Below are 27262 nucleotides of genomic sequence, written 5' to 3' on the forward strand. Positions count from 1 at the left end.
ACATTAAGCACTTGTTTGGGAACTTAAAGCCTCTGTTTTGCCAATCATCCCAAAATGTTATGCAAATTTCAAGGGAAAAGCAAAATGAGTATTTTTGGAATAAAATATAAAGTCTAAAGAATTAATCCCTCTATTTGGAAACATATAATGAACAAAATATAGCGAGCTAATGACAAAATAGTGTCAGCATTTAAAATGCAATTTTTGAACAGTGCTTTAGACCCACTGGGTTTCAGAGGGACTTGAAATGCAGTTAACTACAAATACATTCGTGAAATGCAGATGTTCCTTTCCCTAGTGGATTGATAGCTGAGGATAACTTAGGTCACCGTATCCTTGAGTTTAAATACAAAACTGTAACACAGATAATTCTGGAATTATTTGCTATAGCAATATGAATATAAAAAACCAATGAGTGTGTTGACAGTCTATAAGTACTGGGAAAAAAACATATTTAATGATAGCTATGGGTCTCGAATAAGTGACTCCTAATATTAACTTAAGATTTAACACTGTTCCCCAAGGCATTCTCAAAACCAAACACCTTGTCCACAGAAGATCACAAGTGTGGTCTTAGTCAAGGCTGAAACCATCTTACCACTTGGGACTTCACAGATTTGAGCAGCAGTATAAACATAAATGTTCTGTTAACTAAAATGCTTGGATTTTATTACTGAATTTTCATTACTGAACTATTACTGAATTATCTCATGAACAGCAAAATTAATTAATAATGGATCTTTGTCCTCTGTCCCACATAGGAGTCCCAGTTTTGTTACTAATAATTCTCTGAATTTCTATTATTTTCTAAGATTCTCTTTGGCCATAGCTTGAGTTCCACTTTTATGTCCCTCAAATTTCTCCCAGATGTCTCAGTGTTCTCTGAGGCAATACACACTCAGCGTCTGCCCTTGGCTGGCTGCTCTGCGCCTGCTGATAGGCAATTGGAATAAGCAACTGCTGAGCTTCTGCTTCAGCATTTGTACCAGCAGCAACTCATCCCAGACACCAGTCCTCCTGAGACCTTATTGAACTTCAAGTTTGTGTGATTTCTATCCCAACCTCAAAAGAGTTCAGAAAGTATTGCAAAAAAATAAAGGACAGGTGGGCTTAACAGTTGCACAAGCTTGTTTCCTTAAGATTTCTGGCTGAAGTGAAAAAAAAAATAATTTTGTATTAGAAGATAAAATTCTGAAGTGTACTTTAAAGGCTGAATGTCTTGAAGGCAAATCAAAAGAACCTGGCACAATCATTTTCTGTGCTAGCCTCAAGGTTGGGAATGAAAACAAAAAATTAAATCCTGTTTTTCAGGTTTTTTTTGGCTAATATGTCATTCTCTTCTGCACATAGATACAAAGCATACATATCTTGTCAAAGTAGTAGTGTTCATGTAGCAGCAATAGCCTAAGATATAATCAAGGAAAGCTGTGTAGTTATTGAGTCACCCGAAGTATCTGGAAAAACCAGCAAGCATGCAAGTCTTTCTTCAGGTCAGAAATAGAAACAGTAAACTACAGACTAAATACAGGTTGGAAACAATTGAGTTTGGGATAATAAAATTATACTTGAAGAAATTGTTTCCAACTCTGTGCTTAACAGAGGTGTACTGTTCCTCTCTGTTTTACATATGTGAAAGCTATGAATGCCTTTTTATTTGTTTATTTCTTTTTCCAGCCATACTAGGTGTTTAATAAAATACACTACTTCTCTTTAGGAACATTCTTTGCTTCAGAGATATTTTTATATTCTACTTACTTCTTTGGTTTTCTTTTCATAAGAACAAGGATTTTTTTTAGAAATAAGTTGCTTCTGACAATGATAATAAAAAAAGCATCATTCTTAGTCTAGATACTTCTAATCTGAATTTCAGTATTGTAGCTTCTTGTAATAGTATTCAGTATTTTGTAACTAATGTGGTGTCTTTCCTCATAATTTTTTATATTCCTTTTTATATTGCCTCTGTTCCCTTTTGCTACAACTTCATTTCCTCTGGTCAGGAGAGCAAACCACTTACTGATATATTTTCATTTTAGTGTAATAACACTTGTGAAAAGGGAGAAGAAAGTGTAAATGAGAAGAAGAAAAATTATTATTTTAGAATAGTTATATATGGTGTCTGGAGTTCATATAGAACACATATGGGAACACATAATGTTAAAAAAGCCACATGTATTACATCCTGAATAGGCTGTAATCTAAATAAGATAAGACAAATATAATTCAATAGAGCCACAGTTCAAAGGGGACTTCCCTCAGCTTGCCAGCACTGGGAAAAAGGGAAAAAGGATTTCCTGAAAATCTTCTTTTAGAGGGAGACAGATGATAATAATAATAATATATCTTCTGTGAATAATAAACTATGTATACAGCAAAGAAACCTACTTTGGCTGGTATATAAACACCTATTTTCCAGCTTCTGCTTTCTGGATTTTAGGGAGACAAACTGCCTGTGAGCAGTGCACAGCACATATTCCTTCCTCTGAGAGAAGTGGCAATGACCAGTGGTGAAGGAGAATGCCAGAGAGAAGCCACTGACTGCTCTGGTGTGACACAGCCCAAGCTGCTAGAACAGGAGAGTGTGTGTGAGACAGTCATAGGGCAGAAAGACAGGGCAAGGAGATGGAAAGGATCAAAGGAACAAATAGTAAACAGTCAAAACTACAGAAGGATTTGTCAGCTGTAGACAGGGTTTATGCAGGTGAGGAACAAACTTTTATATTTCAGGAAGTATCTGTGAAGCCAAATATGCATGAGAATGCTATCAAAACAGTAGGTGAGAGATACAGAAGCATAGAATCATAAAATCGCTTGGGTTGGAAAAGACCTTTAAGAACATTGAGTCTTACCATAAACCCAACACTGCCTACTCCACCACTAAACCATGTCACTAAGCACCACATATACACATCTTTTCAACTCCTCCAGGGTGGTACCACAACCACTTCCACTTCCAGTAAGAGGTCTCAGGTATGATCTAATAGTTTATCAAGAAATATCATTATATTATATAGTAAATTAACCTTAAATTTAATGTAGTAAAATACGCAATAAAATTTAAAAAACTTTAAAACCTGGAATATGCACAAAAATATGGGTCTAAGAATGCATTTTGAAAACAGGTTATATTTTTTCTTTTATTATTATTATTTTTCCGTGTGTGAAAATTGTATAGTTTTCTTAACTGGAAATAAGATCAGCTAAATATATGAAATGTGAGAAGAATTAAGTACCTTAAATATTCTACTGTTGTTTATTTTTCCTTCTTAGAAAATAAAGTTACTGTACCCTCTCCTGTGCTTTGGATAGTCTATAAGAATACTCCACATTCCTCAAGTTAAAGATTTCAAAGTATCAAAACATATATAGATATCTTATTTCACCTCAACAGAGTGAGAAAAAATAACTTTGTGGTAGCCAACTTCTTAGCCAATGTGAGCTTAAGTGGACCAAGAATGGAGTAAATTGTTATAGCTGAGGGTCATTCACAGGCACTCTCCTGTCCAGCAGGTCTTCTATAGAGAAGATAATTTTAAACTAAAAACCTCCCTCTTTCAGTTGTGGCAGACACTTGACAGCAAAGAAATGGTCTGTTCTTCTTTGGAGATTAAGATGTGAGCTATCATCCATAGCTACCTTGAATGTGTGTAACCTAGGCTAATTTTAATTCTTATAAACCTTTTATAGTGTATAGCAGAATTCTGTTTTGACTTGTCTTATTGAAAACTAGGTTTAGCACCATAAGAAATGTGTTATCAAAGATTACTGTCAAGTATTGCCATCGAAGGATGTGCAAATACAGCACCATACTATTAATATTTTGTAATTGGAAAGTGATTTTCAGCTGATAACCTTGACTGCTCTTTCAAATATCAGTTGAACTGCTCAACACTCCTGCATGGTACTTGTTAGTAGGTTCATTTTAGAGATATTCAAACAAGCACAGAGAGCTATGAGCTCTATTAGAATGTATAGGTAAAATAGAATTAGGGGTTTATTATTGTGTGAAGATTCTACCAGTTACAATAATTACATCTAGATATCTTGCCAACTTTTTTTCTAGGGTTTTGGTAACCCATCAAGTGAACATTGGCTGGGAAATGAATTTATCTTTGCAATAACAAGTCAGAGGCAATATTCCCTAAGAATTGAATTAATGGACTGGGAAGGAAACCGGGCATATTCACAGTATGACAGATTTCACATAGGAAATGAAAAGCAAAATTACAGGTAAGAATCTATTGAAATTCTTTTGACTCTGCTGAGTAATAAATATTGTTCATTGTTTGCTTGTGAATATGAGGAAGGATAATAATAGGATATAAATTTTTATTGAAAGTGAATAAAGAGGGCAAACATAAAAGAAATCTGATGGAAGGTCAGAGTAAAGCTAACATTTCTGAGTACAAGGCATGCTTTATTAATTGTGCTGGCTTGTAGAACTGCTAAAAATTGTGTAATTTTAACATATCTAGGGCCATCAGAACTCACAACTGATTGAATAGAAAAAGGACATGAATTCTTCATTACAAATTAAAGGATTTCTACCTCAGAAACATAAAATTGATGCTGAAATACACACTGTGAGCAAGTTCATGTTAGTTTATTGAGGCAGAAGGTCTACCCATACAGACATGAATAGTGGTGTGTCACTAATTTTGAAGGCCAAATAGCAAACTATATCCCAAAATGTAAACTTTATTCAGATTTTGATATGGCCCTTGTCATCTGTAATAAATTTTGCCTCAAAAAAAGAGCATCAAAAGGACCTGAGCACAGGTTTTCCTTCTCTCCCTTGGCTGATAACACAGCCACTTGGAGATCCTTCAATAGATGAAGTTTAATGTGTTGATAGTCAGAAGCGTAGCCCTGGAAAGCCATCCTGAATCAGTCTAGGTCTCCAGGATATCTATATGAACAGGGAAAAAAAGGAAAGGAAAAAGAAAAAGAAAAGTAAAAAAGAAAGAAAAAAGGAAAGGAAAAAGGAAAAGAAACCTACTTTCATTAGAAAAAAGGTAGATCTTTTGGCAATATAAACCATATTTTCTGAACGTGGAAGTAATAGTGAAAAACTGATCCATGAAAATTGTTCTTGCTGAATAAGAAACTCAAAAGGTATGTATTTCAAAAGTGTAGAAATTAAATCAGAAAGGGTGTACAGGCCTGAAAGTGTATCATCTTGATTAACAGTTATTAATTATACTATCCATGTTCAAGTCACTTTTCCACAAAAATCAGAAGGAGTTTGACTTGGAAATAATGGTTTGGGTAGTTTGGATTCCTGTCCTACTCCACAGTAAAATTAAAGGCCAGGATGAGCTCTACTCATGCTGTCTTCATGGCCTCCTTATCGTACAAAAGAAGTTCATCTGTCTAGGGAATGGGGAATCAGGTCCATTCATATTATTCTGGAATAGGGAACATGAAAAGGTAAAAATACTTTGTCCATCTCTGTTGGGCCTTTGGCTTTCAGAGAATTCCTGGTTTATTTTTAATCAAATGTACTTGAATATTTAAAGAAAATAACTGAGGAGTAAAATGACAGTGCTGGAAATAATGAAGTGTAATCCACATGTAAATCTAAATAGTTCTTCATGCTTTACAAATGCACTAGTGCCTAGTCCAAGCAGATATTTGTCCAACAGACATTTTGAAAACCAGAATTATATGGGGTTCTTTTAGAAATTATTATGAGAATACATCCTATGATGTAAAAACTCTTTATTTTGCTTGCCAACATCACAATCTGTGATAGAAGCAGCTCCAGAAGGCAAGCCAAATAAAAGCCTGATTCTTGAGTCCTAAACAGCTGGCCAACCTTCAGAGAATGCTGTTTTCTCTTTATCTGTGGAGCTGCCATTAAGAATTTAAATGATTTCTCTGAAGTTGAAAACCAGAGTTCCCAACCTCCTGCTCTCAGTGCTTTTCCTTCACAGTTATCGGGCATTTGCCATGTTTGCTTTCAATACCTCAAACATAGAACAGCATACATTTTCAATCCTTTAGTTGCTGTTCATTTGAAATAATTTTGCCAAACAAACTGGATACTCTTTTATTTTGGAATCTGTTAGGATTTTACGCTAGTGACCCACATTAAATGTTGCTTCTTCATCACTGTTTGCAAAACTAAGTAATTATAGGCTGGCCACATTCTACATTAGTTTCAAGTAATACAAGTTCATTAAGAAATAATAACCAGTAAAAAGACACGTTTCCAAGCTGTTTCCAAGTTTCTAGGCGGTAGATCAAGGAGATTTGAAATAGAGAGGGGGTACTGAAATGAAAGAAAAAACTCGAGAAATGGAACATCTTTCGTCTATGCTATGGCAGTACTTGTACATTTGGAAGACACAAAAAAATTCAGGTTCCAGGTCTCACATTTGAATATTGTAAATTTAAAAAAAGAAAACAAATACCATGAAGTGATAAAATGCGTCTGAGAAAATGTGGAAAATAATTATCATGCTGTTTTTCCGAAATTGAGCCACAACATTATGCAAAGTTTGATTCAGACTGGATAACTCCCAATTGGTGATTTCAGAAGGGTTCTGTTTATTCTCTGGGCTGTTTGTATTCTCTTTACTACTTTTTATTAGCCTAAAGAATCTACGATTAAAAATAGTAATGCTAAACACATGTATGTTAAAAATATACTTTAACTTTCAAAATGAGACAGCCCCAAAAAGGTTTCTAGGAATGTAGAATAAAATCTATTTATCCCAGATGATGACTGCATAGAAGAAAGTTGAGATGAAAAGGTGGATACTGACATAGTAAATGTATAATGATAAATGATAACTGAAACAGGAAAATCGATGTTGCACCACATGTGAAACCTTCAATAACATGGAAGTATCTAAGTGACTGATTCCCTTTAGAACTTCCTTAGGCTTCTTATCTACACGAAATGATTACACTGAGGACTGTCTGTAAAACTATCTCTGCCAGTCTCTTTGCAAGTCTTAACGCTGTGGTAAGTAAAATCTCCATAGAGAAAGAAGAGTCAGATATTGCAAGCCCCACTTAGTGCAGAGTTTCTTAATTTAAGTCAGAGGAATCATTCATACAAGTATAAAAGCATGAGTTGAAAGAGACTCCCAGAAGACACGCAGCCTCTCCTCTTTTCCTGAGTAGACTTTACCTAGTCCACTCTTTATAGTCTGTTGACATTCTTTGATGTTCTTAGGAGCTGTACAGATATGACACACTGCTGCTCTGACTTGTGTCCTCAGACTGTCCAGAATTAAACAGGAAAAGTAATTGTGTGGTGGGATTTCAGGCACTACCCTTCATAATCCCACATACTAGTTAATGAAAGCAGATATACTGATGCTGGATTTTGAACAGTGGTAATTTCAGTGTGCACACACATCTGATTTTGCTACTCATGGTACAGAAGCAGCACTTCTAAACAAGGCAAGGGATGGAGAATGGGGGAAATACAGTTTTTAATTGCTGAGCTATTTGTACCTCAGAACTTTTAGAGAGATTGAATTTACCTTCACCTCCTTTTGACAATATATTGAAATTATTCAAATCACTTCAAAGCACTGACATTTTCCTGTGATTTGTACAAATTTAGGTAGCACAGCTTCCAAGCTCTCCAAAATACTGTTTCTCTCCAGGCTTTACTTTGGGAAACCAGATCAATTATTGGATGTAAACTAACAATTGTTAGCCTTTATGGGACGTGACAGCAGAGATATTTTAGTTCACTGAGTACAATCATAGCATCATAGGACATTTTGGGTTGGAAAGGACATTCAGAAGTCTTCTAGTCCAACCCTTCTGCAATGAGCAAGACATCTTCAATTTGGTCAGGTTGCTCAGCTCCCTGTCCAACCTGACTGTGAATGTTTCCAGGGCTGGGGCATCTACCACCTTTCTGGGCAACCTCCTTCTGTGTTTCACCACCCTCATCATAAAAAAAGTCTTCCTTATATCTAGTCTAAATCTACTCTCTTGTAGTTTAAAAACGTTACTCCTTGTCTTATCACAACAAGCCCTACTGAAAAGTTTGTCTCCATCTTTCTTATAAACCTTTAAGTATCGAAAGGCTGGAATAAGGTCTGCCCAGACTATTGGATTTTTTAGCTTTTGTTTGTTTAAGGGTTTGTTAATTTAGTTTCAGTAATAGTATTATTTCTCCCTGTTTTCTTAGGCAAACTAGGTAGGTATCCTGAAGTCAGAAGCCTTGATGTAATGTTAATCTTTGATTTTTTTTAAGGTGGAGACTATTGATTTATTTAATCACCACTGTTGAACTAATGGTGGAATTTGTTAAAAAAATTCTCACTTTTCTTTCTGTAAAGTAGAGAAAAAAATATTTTTGTACATTCTTTTAAATTGTATCAATTAAAATACTGTCATACGTAAAAGGAAATATTCTTTGAGAGTGTGATTTCTATGGGGACAGCTGTTTATGTGTATTGTTAATTAAAAAATCTGTTCCACAGACTATTGCTGTTTCAGCAGCGGGACATTTACAGACCATTGTCACTTTCCTCAGTGTACAAACCCTCACTTTTAAATATTGGTGTGGTTCCTTGTTATTACCCAGGCCTTTCAGTAACGCATTTGACATAAATAACATATTCTCTTGTGTCACTTTAGTAGGTTCTCTTGTGTCACTTTAGTAGGTTAAGTAAAACAAGGAATCAGCCTGACTAGTAAGTTTTTCTGAGACATCTGCTTAGCTTCTTCTGTTATTTGTATCACAGTAAAACTTTCTTCACAGGGCCCATTCTCAGATGGGGAAGAATAAGTACAGTGGAGGACAAATAGGAAATCTGTAGCAAAGAAAGAAAATAAACATAGATACTCTGAGACTCAGTTCTGTGCACAGACCCCAAACTTTTCTTTCCAAATATAAAAACTATGGAATAACTCAAAAAATAGACATGGTGCAAAAATTTAAACCTATAGTAATTAACTTTTCTTCGGAAACTTGAAATTCAATTTGCAAGTCTACTTCAGAGAAAATGTCCATGCAAAATCCTATTAACAAACAGAATGATATCTGTGGTATGCATACTTTCCATGATTTGAAAATATATTGAATATTTTTTTAATCAAACAGTGGTATAATATTAATAATATGGAGCAAAGATTTAATGTCTCTATGTATATATAAATATCTGGCTGAAATAACCTTATTCTATTTAAGAACACTGTGAGTCCAATAATATTGCATGTAGTCTAAATACTGGAAGTGCAGGGATGCAAACTGATGCCCATTAACTAGAAGTCCTTCTGGAACCAGGCCAGTGTTGCTATATTATATCGGTGACTAAAGCTCACTGGCAGTCCATGCACTATCTCCAAATGTAAACAGAAATGAAAAATATCACTTTCTCTGACTAAGTAAAAGTTGATGCAAATACACTTGTAACGTTTATGGATAATAAAATTTAGCTTATTCTACAGAAATACCTATGTATACTATCCGTCCACAGCTGATCATTTCCCACCTCTAACTATGTAAAGCTCATTGTAGTTCACTGTGCAATGGCTGCGACTATCCTGAAGGAGGAATAGAGGTTTTCTTCTTCTGAGTTATAGAATATACTGAGAACGCATATATACTGAATAATGCAAAGGAGCAACTGAGTAGAGAACGGGAAGTGAATAGTGGGAGAAAATGATGGGAATGGACAGAAGAAAGATGATGTGAAGCTCTGAAGGGGAGAGGAGAGGGCTTTGTTCCATGGCAGATTAGGGAGTAGCAAAGCACTTTCCCCCACCACATGCCCATTTTGGTGGGAAGTTGCCTGGGGAGTAGTGGGGCAGTTGCCAGCACCAAAGCATTTTTTGCTTGTATTCCCTTCAAGAAGCAAGAAAATGGGTTCACTTTAGCAAAACAGGCCCTCTGTGAAGTGGTATGTAACTCTTTGTTATCCCTGTGAAACTTTGTAAGTGGCTGCTCTGCAAAATCTAGTGACTGTTACGAAGAAAGAGCACAGACTGCAGCCATGAAAGCACAGCTGTACCAGGTCCAGCTGTAACAGACAATGTGTCTCGATTTTCCAAGAACTACAAATTGTTACAGAACTACCAATGAGATCTTCTACTAACATACTACACTGAACTGTCTCTTTCACATGACAGAAAGGCATTGATGATTGCTTTTCTTAGTTTATAATGTAAATATCTTTAAAAGTGAGAAATTTAATGTGGAATTGTATCGTATGGTTCATTATAGGTGTCATGGTGCTAATAATTCCATACAGAGAAGATGTGTTATTTCCTCTGAAAGTTTTAGGTATTTGCAGTTTTCATCATTTGCCTTCTTAGTCTTAAAACAGTTCCATGTAAAATGAATGCTATTTGTCTTTAGGCTCTTTTGATGGAGAGTATCTAAATACTCAGTTACAGTAACATAGTTTGAAAAGCACAAGTCTCCTCACCTTTCTAAATCAATTGATCACAGATATGAATTGCTTTTCAGGCAATATGAAAATCTTTTTTTTTAGAAAGTAAAATGTCAATTCATATATGCAAGGTCAGTCCAGATATTATACAATTTATCAGACAGTATCTGTTAAAAAGCACCATTAAAAGCCCCTAACATTTTTTTTGTGTTTTATTTTGGTTACAAATAACACTAGAGCTCTTTAATGCATGAATATCTAGGATATGGAGGGAAACCAACAGAGGGGTTCCATAAACTCTGGAAAATATTTCACTTAAAATTTAGAAAAGTGTCGGTACACAAGCTTTACAAGGTATATGGTGTTGGTTGTACAGCAGCCTTGCTTTCCGGGAGGAAAGCAAAGCCTCCAGTGTGAGTTATTCAGAATAGGTCTGCTATAACAATGATCTAACCAGTTTTGCGTATCCACTTATTCATCAATAAAAGGTAGATATTTATAAGTCTATTTCCGTTAGTAGATCTTTCAAGCCACCTCTAAATTGTTGCTGTCTTCAGTCTTTCTCCTCTCTATCCTTTTCCTTCAACTGGTTAATTTTCAATTGCTTTCTCCAGATTTATATATTTCCTTCACCAAAACTGGATAGTTCTTCTCCATTTATTCATTTTTGCATACCTACAAAACCCAACTTCCAGGGGTTTTTGATAGGCTATTGATAAGAAGCTTTCAATAATTAATTTTGATTGTGCTCTTATGCTTCTAGAAACTTTTATTTCCTTTGGTGTTTCCTTTTCAACCACACAGCTGGAGAAAAGCTTGTTTTCCAATATGTTCCACCACAGCTATCGCTAAGGGACATGATGGGCATGTCATTATCTCCTCCTCCAGGCTCCTAGATTCATTTTTTAAGAAAAGGAAAATATATGAGTAAGAACAAAAGTATCTTATTTTCCCATAAAGCTTATCTGCAATAAAATAAACACATCAATTCAAACTACTGATTACTTGACACAGAAAATAAAAGGTTTGAAACTATTTACTAGACTTAAACATCATCCTGGATTTAACGAATTTAAGTGTTTATTCACAAATCAGACATGGTTTCCTACAGGTAGGTGAGATAAAAGATTTTCAGTGCTAACATTAAAGCTGTTGGGCCCTTGGAACAGACTGCAGGACCCTAGCTGAGACACTTGATTCTCTGTGCACGCCTGGGGAGAGATAAGCTCCTTAGACGGAAGCCAAATCAGACAACATGCAGAGCAGAGAGCGGCTTGGAGTTAACCATTAGGAAATACTGAAAATAGCAAGACATCCATTTATATCCACTGACAGTTCACAGCCCACAGCTTGAAGGTAGGAGACAATGTCCTGTCTTAATCAGGAAAGAAACGAAACACCTTGGGTTAATGCTTTCGTTTGCCAGAGAGGATCCAGACCATAGTTATTGCTTCCCAAGAGAAAGCAGCAATCCATGCTGCAGGGGAACAGGCTCCTTCATGGAGCTCTGATATTATGGAGGGAAAAATACACTGATCAGTGAATAAGTAGCTACCTGGTCACTTATCAGTGAGGTGGGAGAGGGATTTCTAAGATTATGCTCCCTGCTCAATGGATTATGTATCATTTTGAATTAAATATGCTTTGATTAAATTATCCAAATACGTTATGAAGCAGTGAGGACTATCCCTAAACTCTGAGCAGTATACAAACAATTCTGCTACAGACTTACACTTCTGCTCCCTCTAAGGCTCAGTGAATCCTGAACAATTTTTTTGCAGCAGGACACATGTTGCTTGTTATGGCATGGTTGTGAGAGAAGCTTTGTGGTTTTAAACCTTTCTCTTGCTGAATGAATAGAAACCACAAGTCCTGCATGATGAGGAACCACTCAGATCAGTACATTCTTACATGAAAAGTGAAGAGTAACAACCACTGGCATCTCAACTGCTTATTACCTAGTGAGGATCTCTACAGAAAAAAAATCTCAACAAAATTCAGGATTACAAAATATTTCTCTATTAGAGTAGTTTTTTTTAATGCAGATACCTTGATTGTGTATTTCTCTTCACTGTTATCTGTGAATGTAGGGAAGTGGAGTACATTTTTAGGATCCAAATTCAAGTCCAGCTCAACCCGGACATTAGTCTTGTCATAACCTTGATCAAAACTGAAGAAAGTGACACTTCCAAGTGTCAGTCCTGAGAAAGTTGAAATGTGGATATAAAGAATGAGATTTGTCTCTGATTTCAATTAGAAAAACTATATTCTTCCTGTGAGTGTTCCAGATCTTCTTCAGAATGAACTTGACCACCAAGTGTTTGCAAGATTATGATGAATTTATTTAGCATTAGTGACAATATCTCCAGATTAAAATAATAATGCTGCTTGAGAAGTTTCCCCAAATGTTCACAATTTTCACCATTAGCCAAAAATTCAAACTTAAATTCTCCACAATGCAGAAGCAAAGAAGAATGAAACCTGGAGGCCCCTTCTGTACAGTTTCTAATGAAGAGATGTGCACTGTCTGTGCCCACATAGCTATTGCCTGTCTGCCCACTCTCTGAGCTAAGCAGAAGCTTGGTAGACCTGTCAATGTGGCATTGAGCCCAAGCTATTATATCCTACCCTTGAGTAGGCACAGTGTCGTGCTTACAGCTTCCAACCAGGATGGAGTGTGGGCAGAATGAGCTCATGTCTGCTCAGAGACCCAACAGAACAAGCTTTCATCTGTCTGCAAAAAAACATGCAGAAATTCTTAGAGTGACCCTTATTTAATCTAGTATGTTTGTGGTTAAAGTCTCTGAAGTCTCTTACCAACTGCCTAGCCAACCAACTCCAGGGTTTTTTTCTGCCCCTTTTATCATTAACAGCTCTACTGGCAAGTGTTTCTAGACCCTGATTCTGAGAGCACTTTCTGCATTGGTTCACTATATTTTCAGGATAATACCAGCAAAGTGGTATGGTGTTTTCTGTAAGTTTGCTTCTTTCATGAGCCAAAAAGTCAAGTGTATCTGTGAGGCTTGGAGAGAATTTGGGAAAGTGATCATCCCAGATTTTTCTGGAGTCATTCATTGCATCAATTTTTAAGAGTTTGTTGTTGTTTTGTTCTTGTGTTTTGTTGGTTTTGGTTTTTTTTCCCCTATCAAATTAAAACATGCTTTATTTTGCTTTGTCTCTCTCTAAAGTATTGGTAATAAAAAGTTATAATGTTCATTATTTGATCCACAGCAGCAATGCAGTGGATGAGTTAGAGCACGAAGCAGAGGAATATGCCATATCTAAAGAGCTACTAATTTACATAAACCTACAAACGGATAACAATTTTGAACATCAGAGCTCAGAAGAATTGTTGTATCTGATGCAGTGTACTTCTTATTGTATGGTTGGTCTGAAAAGTTAAACTAAACCTTTCTTTATTATCATGGAAGAAGGCGCTGCTAATTAACAATGGAAGCCTAATTAGAAAAAGACAAATGAGTGCCTAGTGCCACACAGAATCCAGTCTCCAGTCTTTAGTTTTATCAGATACTAGAAGCTGATGTGTTTTTGTTTTTAAAACAGTGCTGGAACAGTTAACCATACTTGACCCAAATGCGCGTGCACCGTTTGTGTTCCGTTTTCTTTTATTTAGCATTATAATTCAGTTGCACTGAGGTAAAACCCCTTTGTACCAGTCTCAATGCCATTTGAACCAAAGAAGTCATTATTGTGAATCACAGCTCTTACAAGGCCATGACCTGGGTTTTTAGGGGGAAAAATGCATGTAAGACATGCTGATCCCTGTTCGCCTGGTCAGTGTGGCACCAGCAAAGAACTTGGATCATAAATGGGTGACAGTCAGTGAACCTTTCACTCTTATATGGCTGTTTATCGGCCACAAATGACGCCAAGGGAGTTGAAATATGTTTTAACAGTCTGTTTATATTTTTCTACAGAGGTCTTAGTGCTACATAACTCATTTTGGCATTTTTTAAACTTAATTTTGCATTAAAACCAAGCAAACTGTGAAGCCAATATTTATTTTTCAAATAACTATAAACATTTCACAGAAATTCTCTGTGCATCAGTCACTCTTAAAATTTGTTACCTTTTCCTAGATACTTGCCTTTATATTGAAAGCCTAACCTTTGCTGATAATGGAGATAAAGGCCAGAGGATGAGCCTAGCATATAGTACAGTATAGCTTCTAGTAAGCAAAGGGATCAAGCCAGACTTGTTGCATATTATTCAGGTTGGAGGTGGGATATGTTTTTGTATATAAGTATTTTAGTTCTGTGTCTGGTTTTCAACTTCATAAACCTTTAATCAAAAAACTAATAGTTATATTGCTGGTGTGAATCATACTTTATGGATAAGAGAAGCTTTTCCTTTCTCTTCCCCACCTTTTTCTTCTCTTTCCCCTCCTCATTTTTAAAAATTTTTTAAAGTGTACCGAGTCCCTCATTCTGCAATGCACTTAAGCTCTTTTTTTTAAATTTTATGTACATACTAAGTACTTTGCTCAGGTGGGGCCACCAGAGCTCTCATTGAAGGTCAAGTCACTCTTGTTTCATTACCATTGCACACACACACACATATATATATATATGGTGATTAGAAACAGATCATGACAATTACATTGTCATTAATACTATTACCTCTTGTTGTTTCCATATTTGGAAACAATTGTGTTTCCTGTCGTCTCTAGAAAGTGATTCTTCAACACCCCTTACTGTTTACTGATGTCATTAGTCTGAGTACACAGCCTCCAGATTAAACCCATTAATCTAATTAGTAGAAATTCATAAATTGTGAACTGGCTTATTCATAAAGACTGGCCAGATTCAAACACAGGTAAGTGAATGGAAATCCTGATTAACATTTTGCTCTGAAAATAATTTGCCCCCAAAACATCCCTGCATTTTCCTCTGGGATTCACCCTATGGGAAGTACACATCTTTTGACATGAATCCCATCATAAATCTTGAAAATCTCATGCAGAACCCAAAATATTTTTTTAATGTGTTATTCATGAAGTTATTTCTTTAAATCGTAGTCTCTTGGCAGTTGCAAACTCATTCCATTCCAGCCACATTATAGCAATGCTGTAGTATGAATTGAGAGGGTCATTAGGTCATTAACACTGGAAAAAAGTCAAAACTAGAATCTGCAAATGCCCAGAGGAGCACAATTGTAAAAGAAGATTGCACTGCTTGCATAGAATAAGCAATCAAAAAAATTGATGAAAAATTAATTGCAGACTATTTCCACTTCTATCAATAATGATTAATTTCCTTACATTCAAGATCTTTACAAGGAGAAAAAATATCCCACAAATATTTTAAAGATACCTTACACGGTTTTGAACTATTGTGCCAGTGGAAACACGGGGAAAAAGGTCATTTAATCTAGATGTTATGTTCAATTCAGTGTTTAAGTAATCTCTTAATGGTGATTACAGGTTACACCTCATTCAAAATTCAATTTGAGAAAAACAAAGCAAGTTGAGTACTCTTATTTAAAGTCAGGAATTCTGTGATCTAGCGTGCCTCTCGTTGTTTTAAGCCAACAGCCTTAGCCATTACACTTAACTTCAAGCAGTCTAAGCCTGTGTGAAGCAGACATGATTCTTGAATCTATTGACAGCATTTTTACTTTCACTGTGCAGAAGTGTGAATGTTTCCATAAAGTGAATTGAAAGAGCTGTCTCCTCATAGGAGGTACTTCAGCCTCAGTGACATTTTTGGAACAGGTTATTTCAAGGACATTGTCCCATTTTTTTTTATGCAAAATCTTTGGAAACTAAAGACATCATCTCAGTGCTGGTTCTTGGTTTTTCTCTTATTTTTCTCCTCCTTTCTTATCTATTCTTACCACTTGCTTTCATAGCAAACTGAATAGCTTGTGGTCCTACATACTACTCTTGATCTGTTTTTCCTGCAGGGCAGGCCTGCTTAAGGGTTGGTTATCTTGCTGCCTGATATGTGACCTAAGATGTTATCATGTCCATGGAATTTTAGAGAAACAGTTTCATATTAAGGAAGGGGCCAATATAAATTTAAAAAATCGCAATTTCTGCTCTGAAAGGTAGTCTGAATTCTTGGGATAGTGACTTGTTTCAGGTAGACTGCAGTTCTCTGCTGAGCTGTACAAATATTTGACTGAACCTCCACTATTAAGAAAACAGTGAGGGTCCAGTATCCAGGTAAAATAAAATGCTATCTGCAGTTAGAAAGTTACTTAGATTGTTAATTTAAAAAATAAAATAAAATACATATATAATCTATGGAAACTCAAAAATTAGGCATGTACAAAACTCATTCAGTTCAGTGACAGTGACTTTCTAATATGAAAAATCTTACGTATGAATAAACCTCTGAATTTTCTTGTAATCAGCATAGTAGTTTGTTCTTCCAGGGAATCTGAAAATAGTAAGAATATGTACTTGCTGAGCGCACAGATAATGAGGGGGTTTTTTTCTGAAAATGTGAGGAGTTTAGGACTTTTAAACTCTGTTTTGTAAAAGGATATTTATGAATTAATAACAGGCATCCTTAAATAGCTTTTACTGATACTATAGCTTCAGGCAGATACTGGGGGAAATATGCAATTAGCTATATTTTCTTTTGCATCTATGTAAATGGGAAATAAATAACACATTTAAACAGAATCTTCATAGATTTATTTTTCTAATTGCAAACGATAACATAAAACATAGCAAACTTTTAATTAGCATAATTCAACAATAGAGACATATTTGTGGTACTTAACATACTTATAGCACAACTGTGGCTAATTTCATCCATAATTCCAGCACACTCTTTACAAAGAAAAGTACCAACCACAAAAATTCCAAATCAGACCCCTAATACTCCCCAAAACCACATTGATGATTCACTGTTTAAACACATTCATTTCCAAACACTACCATATCTCAGTAAGATTTATATAAATCTTTAACATAGGTCTATGATATTTTTAACTTTTACAGTTACTTATGATTAATTACTTTCAATTAAGTAAACTGTGTGATAAATATTTTACTGTGGCCTGTAAATGATATTTTTCAATGACACTGTGTGGTAGCAAGAAGCTGGTATCTCCTCAGTAGTCATCAGAGTAAAAGTTAGCACTAACAGCATGCTGATACATAAGTTTTTCATTTCCATTTTATCTAAACCAGTTAATTAGGATAATGTACAACCTATGTGAATGCCAGTGGGTAATTAATGTCACCCTCAGTACGACTAAACCATAAATTTATGAAATCCACTATTACAATATATCTGCATGGATTTCAACAAACTGTATTTATGAGACTTTTGGAACTTCAAGCATATTTTTTAATAATTCTTAAGTTTAAATTTTACTGGAGTTTTGTGGGTCTCTTTTACTGGATTTTCAAACAGGATTGATCAGTTTACAGATAAATAAATTTTCAAAACAATGTTTACTGTACTTTTCCACTAGCTTTAATGGCTGTAAAATAGATCCTTAAATTAAAATACACAGACATTACAAAGTTCAGCAATTCAGTAAAGATAATCAGCAGAAGGTCTGATTACTTATATAAACCTTAGAAACTTTTATAATATGAGTTTCTGTGGAGGATCCCTATATTTCTGTGCTGAAAAATCCCTTGGGAATCAGTTTTGACATTTCTGGTTTTGGCTTCAGCCAAACCCAGAAAGTGTAGTTGAGTAAGAAGAAAAAGTGTTTTTACATTTTGGGTTACATTTTAAGTTAACCAAATTTCTCTAAACTTGGCTTTGCCTGTGTCCTGGGCAATTGTTCAGATAAGTTCTAATTTAGTATTTTATTTTTTAAGAAGTTCATCCATCTTCAATGCTATCAAAACAATTAGCATTATCATCTTAGTATATGTTCAGTGTTTATATGTCTGTCCAAAACATTGATCATCTCTAGTTATTTCAAGTTTGTAATTAATAAATTCCTTATACTTTCTAAATTAACACGTTATGTATTATACAGCCATGAACCAGGACAAAATTGGTAGTTTCTGTAGCAAGAGGAAATCTTAGTATTTATACAGCTGGTGGGAGAGTGAGATTTTTTTTCTGTAGCAAGATTTAAACATTTCACTAATAAAAAAAAGGTAATAAGCCTAATAACTGAGTAGTTTCATTTCAGATTTCCATGAGAAAAAAAAAAGGTGGGTGATTTTGTTTCAGTAAGTACTGTGTTGAAAAAGAGTTTTAACAGAAAATGGTAGTATCAGATTAATATATCTCTTCTGTGCTGTGTCTGGTGAGAGATTAGAGTTGAGGGAATTATTTCTGTTCAACACATCATTGTGATAGTAGCCTTTAAATATGTTTCTGTCCCTGTTAGCAGTAAAAACCAGTGCTGCCTTATGTTTCCTCTCCATCACCACTGTTACTGACATGAGCTGCAAACCTAGCAGTTCGCACTGCCCCAGTGACTGTTTCTGGGGCTTCTGTAGCATGTATTTCAAGTAGTCAAAGCATATGTTTGCTTGTTCACTGTCCAGAATAAACATATTTTTAAACATTTTTCGTAAGTTGTGACAAAGCACCATTTGTCTACATACAGCGGAATGACAGGCCATTTGCCTTATGGCAGGAAAAATTTCTCTGACAGTAAATCTGGGTGTCTTTTAATTATCCCTGCTCAGTATACCTCTACTGAATGAGTACAGCTCTTTAGTCAATTATTAAAGTAATTTAAGATAGAAAAAGGAAGTTTATTGCATTATTAATATAAATTCACATTAGTAAAACAGAAAGGCTCACTAAACTATTGTATAGATCACTGTAATGTGTAGCTGTGTATCTTATTCCTGGCTAGATTATGTTTGCTTGTTCACTGTCAAGAATAAATATACTTTTCTCCTTTGACCTGTCAGGTGTGCATGGCTCAAACACAAGCTAAAATTAACATGAGCTCTTCAAAGAGAAAACAAGCTTTTCTTTAAAACTGTACAGTACCAGGGAAGGACCTCTTTACTATGGAGTGTTTGTTGTCCCATAAACAGGCTGTACTGAAACAATTCTAGAGGAAAACTTATCATATCCATTTATTGTTGTATTTTATATTACCATTTTCTCTTTTAAATTTGAAGATGTGTGTTCTTACTCTGATATATTGAATTAATATTTTGTTGTCTGGCACATTTCACTTGTCTCAACAGAAGAATGGGCAAGGAGTTGCAGTAATGCCAAACAACTACAGTAGTGAGTCATTGCTACATAGCAGCAGAGGAGAAATACAGAGGGCATCTTGTCTTACACTTTTCTTAAGCAATTGTGGGAGGAAATTATTTTTATGTGCTGGCAGCAAGAATATTAAGAAACAAATTAAAAATCTGTTCAAGTCATCAGAGCTACTTATTGCATTATTCAGGTTTTCAACAGTGCAGAGCCATCATGCCTACTGTTTGCAGAGTTACAAACTCTATTAGGAATACAGTAAAGTTAAATAAAATGTCCGTGAATTTACTAATGTTAGGAGTGGAAAAAATTTAGTATTGTTAGATTTTTACAGTTAATATCACTGCTTTTCTCATGTTAGACACCAACTGTGACATTCCTTTTCTTATTCTCTTTAGTACTTTTACATCAGTCCTTCAAGAATGGGCTGTGATAAAGGTGGTGAATTGTTCTTGCAGCTTCAATGAATGGATTAGCAACAGCTCAAAATTTTTTGAGAGTAGTAATGACAAAAGAATTTTTTGTTATCTTCCACTCTAGTTTCTTCAGTTTCTCCAAAGTACTTTCCTTTCTTTGAGACTGGCTTTTAATTTACTTCTAAAGGTTACTTACCTCATCTGCTGCTCAGTTCTTGTTAGTTAATCAATCTTGATTTATGATGAAATATTTGGGTTTGGTTTAATTTTGTTTGTTTTCTTAAGAGGAGTATGCACTGGCTTAATAAAACCTAAATTAAACATTTTTCCCTGAAAAAGTATATTATGTTTAAGAAGATTTATTTCCTAATAAAGAAAAAAGGATGCAAATGGGTGCCTAGGCAATCTAGCTGTAATCTGGACAAAAGCACTGACTATGATGCCTTTTACTCTGCAACCCACAAAAGTTCAAACTCACGGGGATCTCCCAGTTACCACAGATGGCTCATGCTCTGTCTTCAACAAAGAGATGGTCTTTCCACTGAATTTGCAAATTAGCACACACAAGGAATGTTTCTCTTTATCCTTTCCTGTTAGTGTTAAATGATGAAAATGTTGAATACCAGGGTTAAGCTTCCCAGATAGTTACCACAATATATTTGGTTCCATGTTTAAGAGGATTTTGGCAGACATTTTAGCTTCAACCTTAGCAACAGCAGTTTTTCTCTATAGTGATTATTTAGATTTTGTCTCCTGTTCACAACACATTATCATTACACTTTTGGAAGATGCTTATATTATAGAGGTGCTTTTGCTATTCAGGGACAGCTGTTACTACTGGGAGACTTCATGCAGTTTTGTAGTATGTTCAGGAAAAGGCACGTTGGGAAATTTTTCAAGGAGCCAGTGTAAAGTTACCCAATTTACTCTGGGAACACAATTATGTGCGATGTTTTATTCATTGATAAACAAATAATTTGTGATCCATAAATAATTAATCAAAGCATTTTTGAGAAAAAAATCTGAACTTAAAACTGATATCTGGTTTTGAAGATGTTTTGGGATTTTTTTTGGGGGGGGCTGTTGGTTTTTTACTTAGTACTATGTGTAGAATTAGAAGAGTAACCTGAGAGTAATCTCTTGCTGGGGCTTCCTAAAAGATTGCAGACCAGTGGGCTTTGGTTCACAAAGGGACTTAATCACCTAAACATCATTCTAAGTGGAATTTAGTTTACTAAAATAGCAATTCATAAAATTATACCAAATGCAGCATCTTTAGAAGTTGGTTTCATTTCACAAACTGAAGTTGTCTAAAATTTATATGCAAGTGTGGACTAGATGGAAGGTGCAAGTTAAATCCATTCTCAACCTCAGACATTTCAAAACTAGAGGATAAAATAATAGCAGTCATATGGGTTTTAAAAACAAAGATGCCAGTTGTATGCCTAACATGGAGAACAATGTCAGCTTATATTTGTCCACACTTATCTGTGTAGACATAGTCCCACACACCAGGTGTAAGTGTCATTTTTTTCTAACTGTTGGACAATGCCTATTCAGGGAGAAAAGCCCAAAGCAAGAGAATTACTCTTTCACCCAATGGTTCCTCGGTACACTGCTGCAGTGTGGTAAGCCTACTAGAGTTAAGAGCTAAGCTAAGCTTTATCCTTTTAAAGTCGCTGGAGACCTACTAGACAGATGGTGTTGAGGGAAAGTCAAACATAACTGGCAAGATCTAAATCTGTGCTGAGTGGAATGTTTATAAAATATCAGGACAAGAGTATGAGCTTGTAAATAATCCTAATGCCCTACCTCTTTGGGGAAAACATCATACACCAAGTATTATTCATTTCTTTATTGTTTTCTTACACTATATGAATTTTTTATTGGACTAAGTGGTTTTATAATGTTGACTGTTAATAAAAGATCTGGCTAGCATTGTCTTTCTGATTTAAGTAAACAGCATTTGCTTTTTATACTGACTTTATGAGACTTCTGTGAGCTTTGGTGTTGCTGATACAGTGAGGATGTATGGCCATTTAAAATCAGATTGTAGATATCATGTGACAAAGTAATTTTTCTATCAGCACAACCTCAGGGAAGTTTATTTTGTTCTGCAAAAAATTAGACACAGCTTGCAAAACAAGGCAAAATTCCAATGAATGAAGATGGGATCAATTCCAGCCTTTCATTTGTATGGAACAAAGAAACGAACATGAGCAAAGGCAGATCATAGAGTAATTTATCTAAAACAAGCATCTTTTGATAGAGTAACATGGTAATTATGGGCTAATTGCCACTGGGATTGGACAACAGCATAATGCAACGACCTTTCTGGATTCCTGTTCCTAAGGTTGTTTCTTGTTAAATTTCTAAGAATCTTCATGATCTTTTGTTGAGGCTCACACTTTGCCTTATCCATCCATGTGACTATCCATATTATTTATACTTAATCCAAGAATTTTTATATGTGTATGTGCATGTACTTATCTGTATATAAAATTTACTCTAAGGATAAGTCCAAAGGTATTTAATCATCAGGCTCACATCAGGAGACATACAACATTAAAATCAAATGAAGGTAGGCAATGTAACTACTTTGAAAGGATAGCTCTGACAGTTCTCTGTTCTTTATCCATTTTTTTGACATGTTCATGTTTGGCATCTATCATCTCAATTTTTAAAGATGGAGAAAGGACACATAGGAAGAATTTTGCTAAAAATTAGGTGATGTTCAAGTCAGTCTGAAAGTGAATCTTGTATTCTCTAGAGCCCCAAGTGCTGGTTCTGTGCCTTCACATCTTGAAAGGGCTTAGTAAACTCACTGGGATATCCAAAAGAGCAAACTCTGTAATGAGTTTCCATTCCAATTTTAATGAAATTGGCATTGTTTGGATCTAACATCCACTCACAGATGCATGCAAGACGAAGAAAAAAATTAAAACCAGTTAGCAGCCATGCACTTGATTAAGGAAAGTTGCCATATGGTGCCTATGTGCCCCTTCTCCCCCCTCTCATAAACAAAGCTCCAAACACGAAGTTCTATGGGAGAATTAGGTTTTATTTAAATCTCAGTCTGGTGGTAGAGACTCTTCTCATCTCAGAAAAATTCCAGTAGCTAGAATGAGTTAGGGATGCTCTCTACTCCTGCTGTTAACGCTGTGACCACTTTGCAGTGAAGTATCTATCTTCCATCTAAACAAATGGAGGAATGACACTGGTGAAAACATTTACTTTTTTATTCACCCAAAGACATTGGATAAAAATTCAGCATCGATCTAAAAGGAAGCAACAACAATCTGTGACTCATAGCTGCTCTCCTTGTTCACTGTGTTTGTGGGAGATGTTGGGAAGGCATTTTCTAGGATAGTACTCCCAGCTGTAAATACCAGAGAGAAAGAAGCACCTCTCCTGCTTTGCACACTTAAGTCCTGTTTCTGCTCCCATGGATCCTTTGACATTTTATAGTCAATATTTTACTTGCTCCTCTTCAATAACTCTAGAAGAAACAGAACTCATGTTTCTCACCTTTTCTTCACTGAAGAAGTTTATTCCACTAGATACCAAATAATGTTCTTGGTTAGCCCTGTATTCCTGCCTGTAAAGCTTCAATGAGACAGGTGAGGGATGCTCCTTCCCTTCTCTATTGCTCCAATAGCTAGGGCTTGTCCTTGCAATGTAAGGATTATGGCTTTATATTTCTCCAGCAGAGCTGAGATCCTGCCTCCTCCTTCCTGCATATGAACAATGTGTCTATTTCCCAATGATGTCTGTCTCATACAGATGCTTAAGCAGAGGCAAGGGAAACTATTATGTGCAACCTTGTCCTCTCCTCTCCTCTCCTCTCCTCAGCGTTTTCTTGTGCATATCCCAGCATTTGTGAACTTAGGTCAGACATGCCCAGCTATTTCCTTGCTGGGACAAATATACTTCATTCAGCATCCTTGCCGCTGGCATGCTTGGCACTGGCATTACGGCATTGAGCACCACAAATGTGTGTGACTTGCTGGAACTTTTAGCTTATGGTTGTGGTTTCAACTAGTTGACAAGGCTTCTTAAGAAAAAGGATATTTAGCATTGCAAATCATGAAGACTTTTGTGGGTTGAACTCTAAGTTATTCTCCATTCATCACTCAGAGACAACTTTGGCAGAAATGGGTTGCTGGTTTGTGCTGTAACTGGTGGAATTAAAAATTTTGAAACTGCTGAAACCCTTTTTTGAGCTCAGGGATTAATAATGTGGCTGCTGTTAACTGAGAACACTGTTTCTGTGCCATAGTAAAGAGACCAGCTACTCGAATACCTGGTTATTCTGTCAATGTATTCCAGAACTCTGTGCAATTCTCCTCATTCTCTTTTCTGTTTCTGACTTTGTTGCACCCTTTTGTTGCATTTTCTGGTGCAGATTCCCTGTGCTTGGTTCTGCTCTGGGCCAGGGACAATATGGTATTACAGATACATTAGAAAACCCCGAATGTCTTCATTTTACACCTGAAACTACAAAGACATCGAACCAATACACAAGAGTTTTCTGAATTTTCTGGGTCCACTTTATACAGAGCAAACTTGAAAAAGATCTGGAGCTTTTATTTTTCCTTTTGGTGACACTGATCATTTTATTTTGCTGTTTCAGGCTTTATTTAAAAGGTCACAGTGGAACAGCTGGAAAACAGAGTAGCCTGATCTTACATGGTGCTGAATTCAGTACAAAAGATGCTGACAATGACAACTGCATGTGTAAATGTGCTCTCATGTTGACTGGAGGTGAGTACAACTCTGAAAATATTGTACCTTGATAGGAATCTAGTCTGTTCTCCTGTCTGCATTCATAAATGTGTAAGTACTGTGTGAAAATTCCTTTTATTATTATTACTCCTATTCTTTTCTGTATATATATTGTGGTAGTGCCAATACCTCAAGAGTCCTATCAGCAGGATCAGAGATCCAGTTAGTATACTTGCGCACTGAAGCTGTCACAACAATGTCAAGGAGGAAGGCATAAGTTAGTGTTATTGTTGAGACAAGAAAGGCAAAGTAAGACAGAAGAAAAGAACTTTGTGAGAAGTGGGAGAATCCACCAGAAAAAAAGAAGAGAGAAAATACAGGGAAACAGTTATTAGAAGGTAAAGTTTAAAAACAATCAGAACCTAGACTTGCAGTATATTAACTATTTCACTTAGGAGTGTGATTCTGTTATTGAAATAATCATGGTGATTCAGCTTTCTGATATATATGAGCATTATACATATATACATATATACATACATACATATATACATATATACATACATACATATATATATACATAGTTAATGTAACGGCTAATTCACTCACTTGTGAAAAACTAGACCTGCAACCTCCTGTTCAAATTGTGCCACTTAACTGTTCTGGAGTATGAAAGTCAGTACCCTTAGTGAGCTGAGCTGAGTTCAACTGCAGAAGGAATGAATCAAGGTGGAGGAGAGCACAGAGAAGTTATACTGGGAAAGTTTAAAGCACCAAGTCCATCTGACTTCCAGCAAATATAGTGTATATAACTGATATTTTTTCCCTCCAATGCAGAGAAGGAATATCTGAGATTATCTCCCCATACAGACACCTAAAGCTATGCATAAGAGTAAGAACTTTCTCTGGCAAATGATGATTATTCTAGTCCCTATATGGGCAAGCTCAGTTTTATCTCTAAGACACCACATTAAACTAGAAAGCTTAAATCTGGATTCTTTTGTTTGATGACTGTATGACCAAGAAATGCCCCTGTCTTCACATCTGATCTTCTTTGGAAATTCTCCCTCAGCGATTTCTAACTTTCCTGGAAAAAAATATATAGCATATAAATTGTTCAGTATTTTGGATCACGCTGTTAGACTAATATTATTTGTGTTTACTGGCACTCTGACTGAATCCAGATCAGGCCACATTCAGGCATATATGAGCCTCTACAGCTATCATCTGCTAACAGAAGATGGGTTCCCATCACTGGAAATGTATAACAAATACACAACCTAGCTCTTCATTCTCTTTTACAGATTGGAAATGAGTCAGTCAGTAAAGTCTTTAAGGAGCTGATTTTTCAAACTTTCCTAACTTCCTCTAGTGATATCTTATTAAAAGTCAACATGGAAAACCTCTTCTGATAGACAAGTCATCAGACACTACCTTTCCATTTCTATAAAAAAAGAAGCTAACCAGGTAGCTCTGAAGACAGATAAGAAGTTAGTAGTTTATCTAAATTAAAATTGTTGACCTTTCCCTTTAGACAGCATGCTAAATTAAAGTGTCTTACTTCCAGGGCAGACTAGAGTCTAGTGAGAAGCTCCTAAATGTGAGTTGTGTCTGCGTTGAAGAGCAGACTCGTTCATGTATTGAGCTGCCTGAAAATACCTTTCTTCCCAGACAGCTAATTCTGGGAGCTGAGGCTTTTGTTTATTTTCCTGCCTTGACTTCTATGGCAGGTCAATGCCCTGCTAAGGTCAGTCTGCTGTTGAACAACCATTCCACAAGGTTCACATATATTTTGCTGCAGCAGTCCTTAAATCAAGAGGAAAACCACACATTGGAATATACTGGTAGCAAATGAAAGGAATAAGGACAAGGAGGGAGAATTATGGAAGGCTGAGGAAACCACAAATGCAACAAATCAGCACAGAGTAAAAGGACCTGCAGCTAGCCTTTGGAGACAGATCAGTCTAGTCTTTTAAACTATACTCTGTGTACTAGTCTTCTGGAAATAGGCTGCATGGCACTGGGTAGTTTGTAGTTCAAGAAGAGAAAGATGTAATCACACTAAAGTACTTGTCAAACAGTCTGCTACGCTTTGCTCCTTGAAATGACACTCTCATTCCTTAAGAAATATCAGAAATTGAATTAAACACCAAAACATTTGTTTAGTGAGTAGATTTCAGTTTTGTACCACAAACTAATTAAGAAAAGTAGCAATGATAACAGGTTTTGGAAAACCTTTTTTTTTTTTTCTAAAAGATATCAGACTCTCTGTTAGTTTTGGCAACATCACAGAGAGCTCTTTAATGATGAATGATATGAAATCTACAGGCAGGTTGCTTGCTATCTTGACAGTTTGGGTGATCCTGTTATCTCTATGAGGTGAACCGAATATATTTATGTCAGGAATAAAGGCTGAGATAAGCTGAAGCTCAAGACTGTGACATTGTTATAGTCAAGGCTGAAAATAAAAATGTAAGGAAAACACACATTTCTCTCTGTGATCTTATTAGCTGTCAGTTTTATTTGGTCTATATCAAAACTATTATTCTCTCTCCTCCTTTCTCTCCTCCCTGTTCACCAG

At 35.8% G+C, this 27262-nt stretch overlaps 1 protein-coding gene across 1 annotated transcript in view; it reads left to right on the plus strand.

Annotated features, from left to right (window-relative positions):
* ANGPT1 (angiopoietin 1) overlaps nucleotides 1-24720 on the plus strand; it is a gene marked incomplete at its 3' end in the record, with an annotated part of 69339 nt that extends 44619 nt beyond the window's left edge. Inside the window, exons 7-8 of the mRNA XM_010189003.1 lie at nucleotides 4061-4227; nucleotides 24590-24720. Of these exons, the coding sequence (XP_010187305.1) occupies nucleotides 4061-4227; nucleotides 24590-24720 (298 nt within the window). The remainder of the gene's footprint in view (nucleotides 1-4060; nucleotides 4228-24589) is intronic.
* Nucleotides 24721-27262: the final 2542 nt, after the last annotated feature.

This window comes from Mesitornis unicolor, unplaced genomic scaffold (genome assembly GCF_000695765.1).
Source record: "Mesitornis unicolor isolate BGI_N332 unplaced genomic scaffold, ASM69576v1 scaffold49627, whole genome shotgun sequence".
Lineage (NCBI taxonomy): Eukaryota > Metazoa > Chordata > Aves > Mesitornithiformes > Mesitornithidae > Mesitornis > Mesitornis unicolor.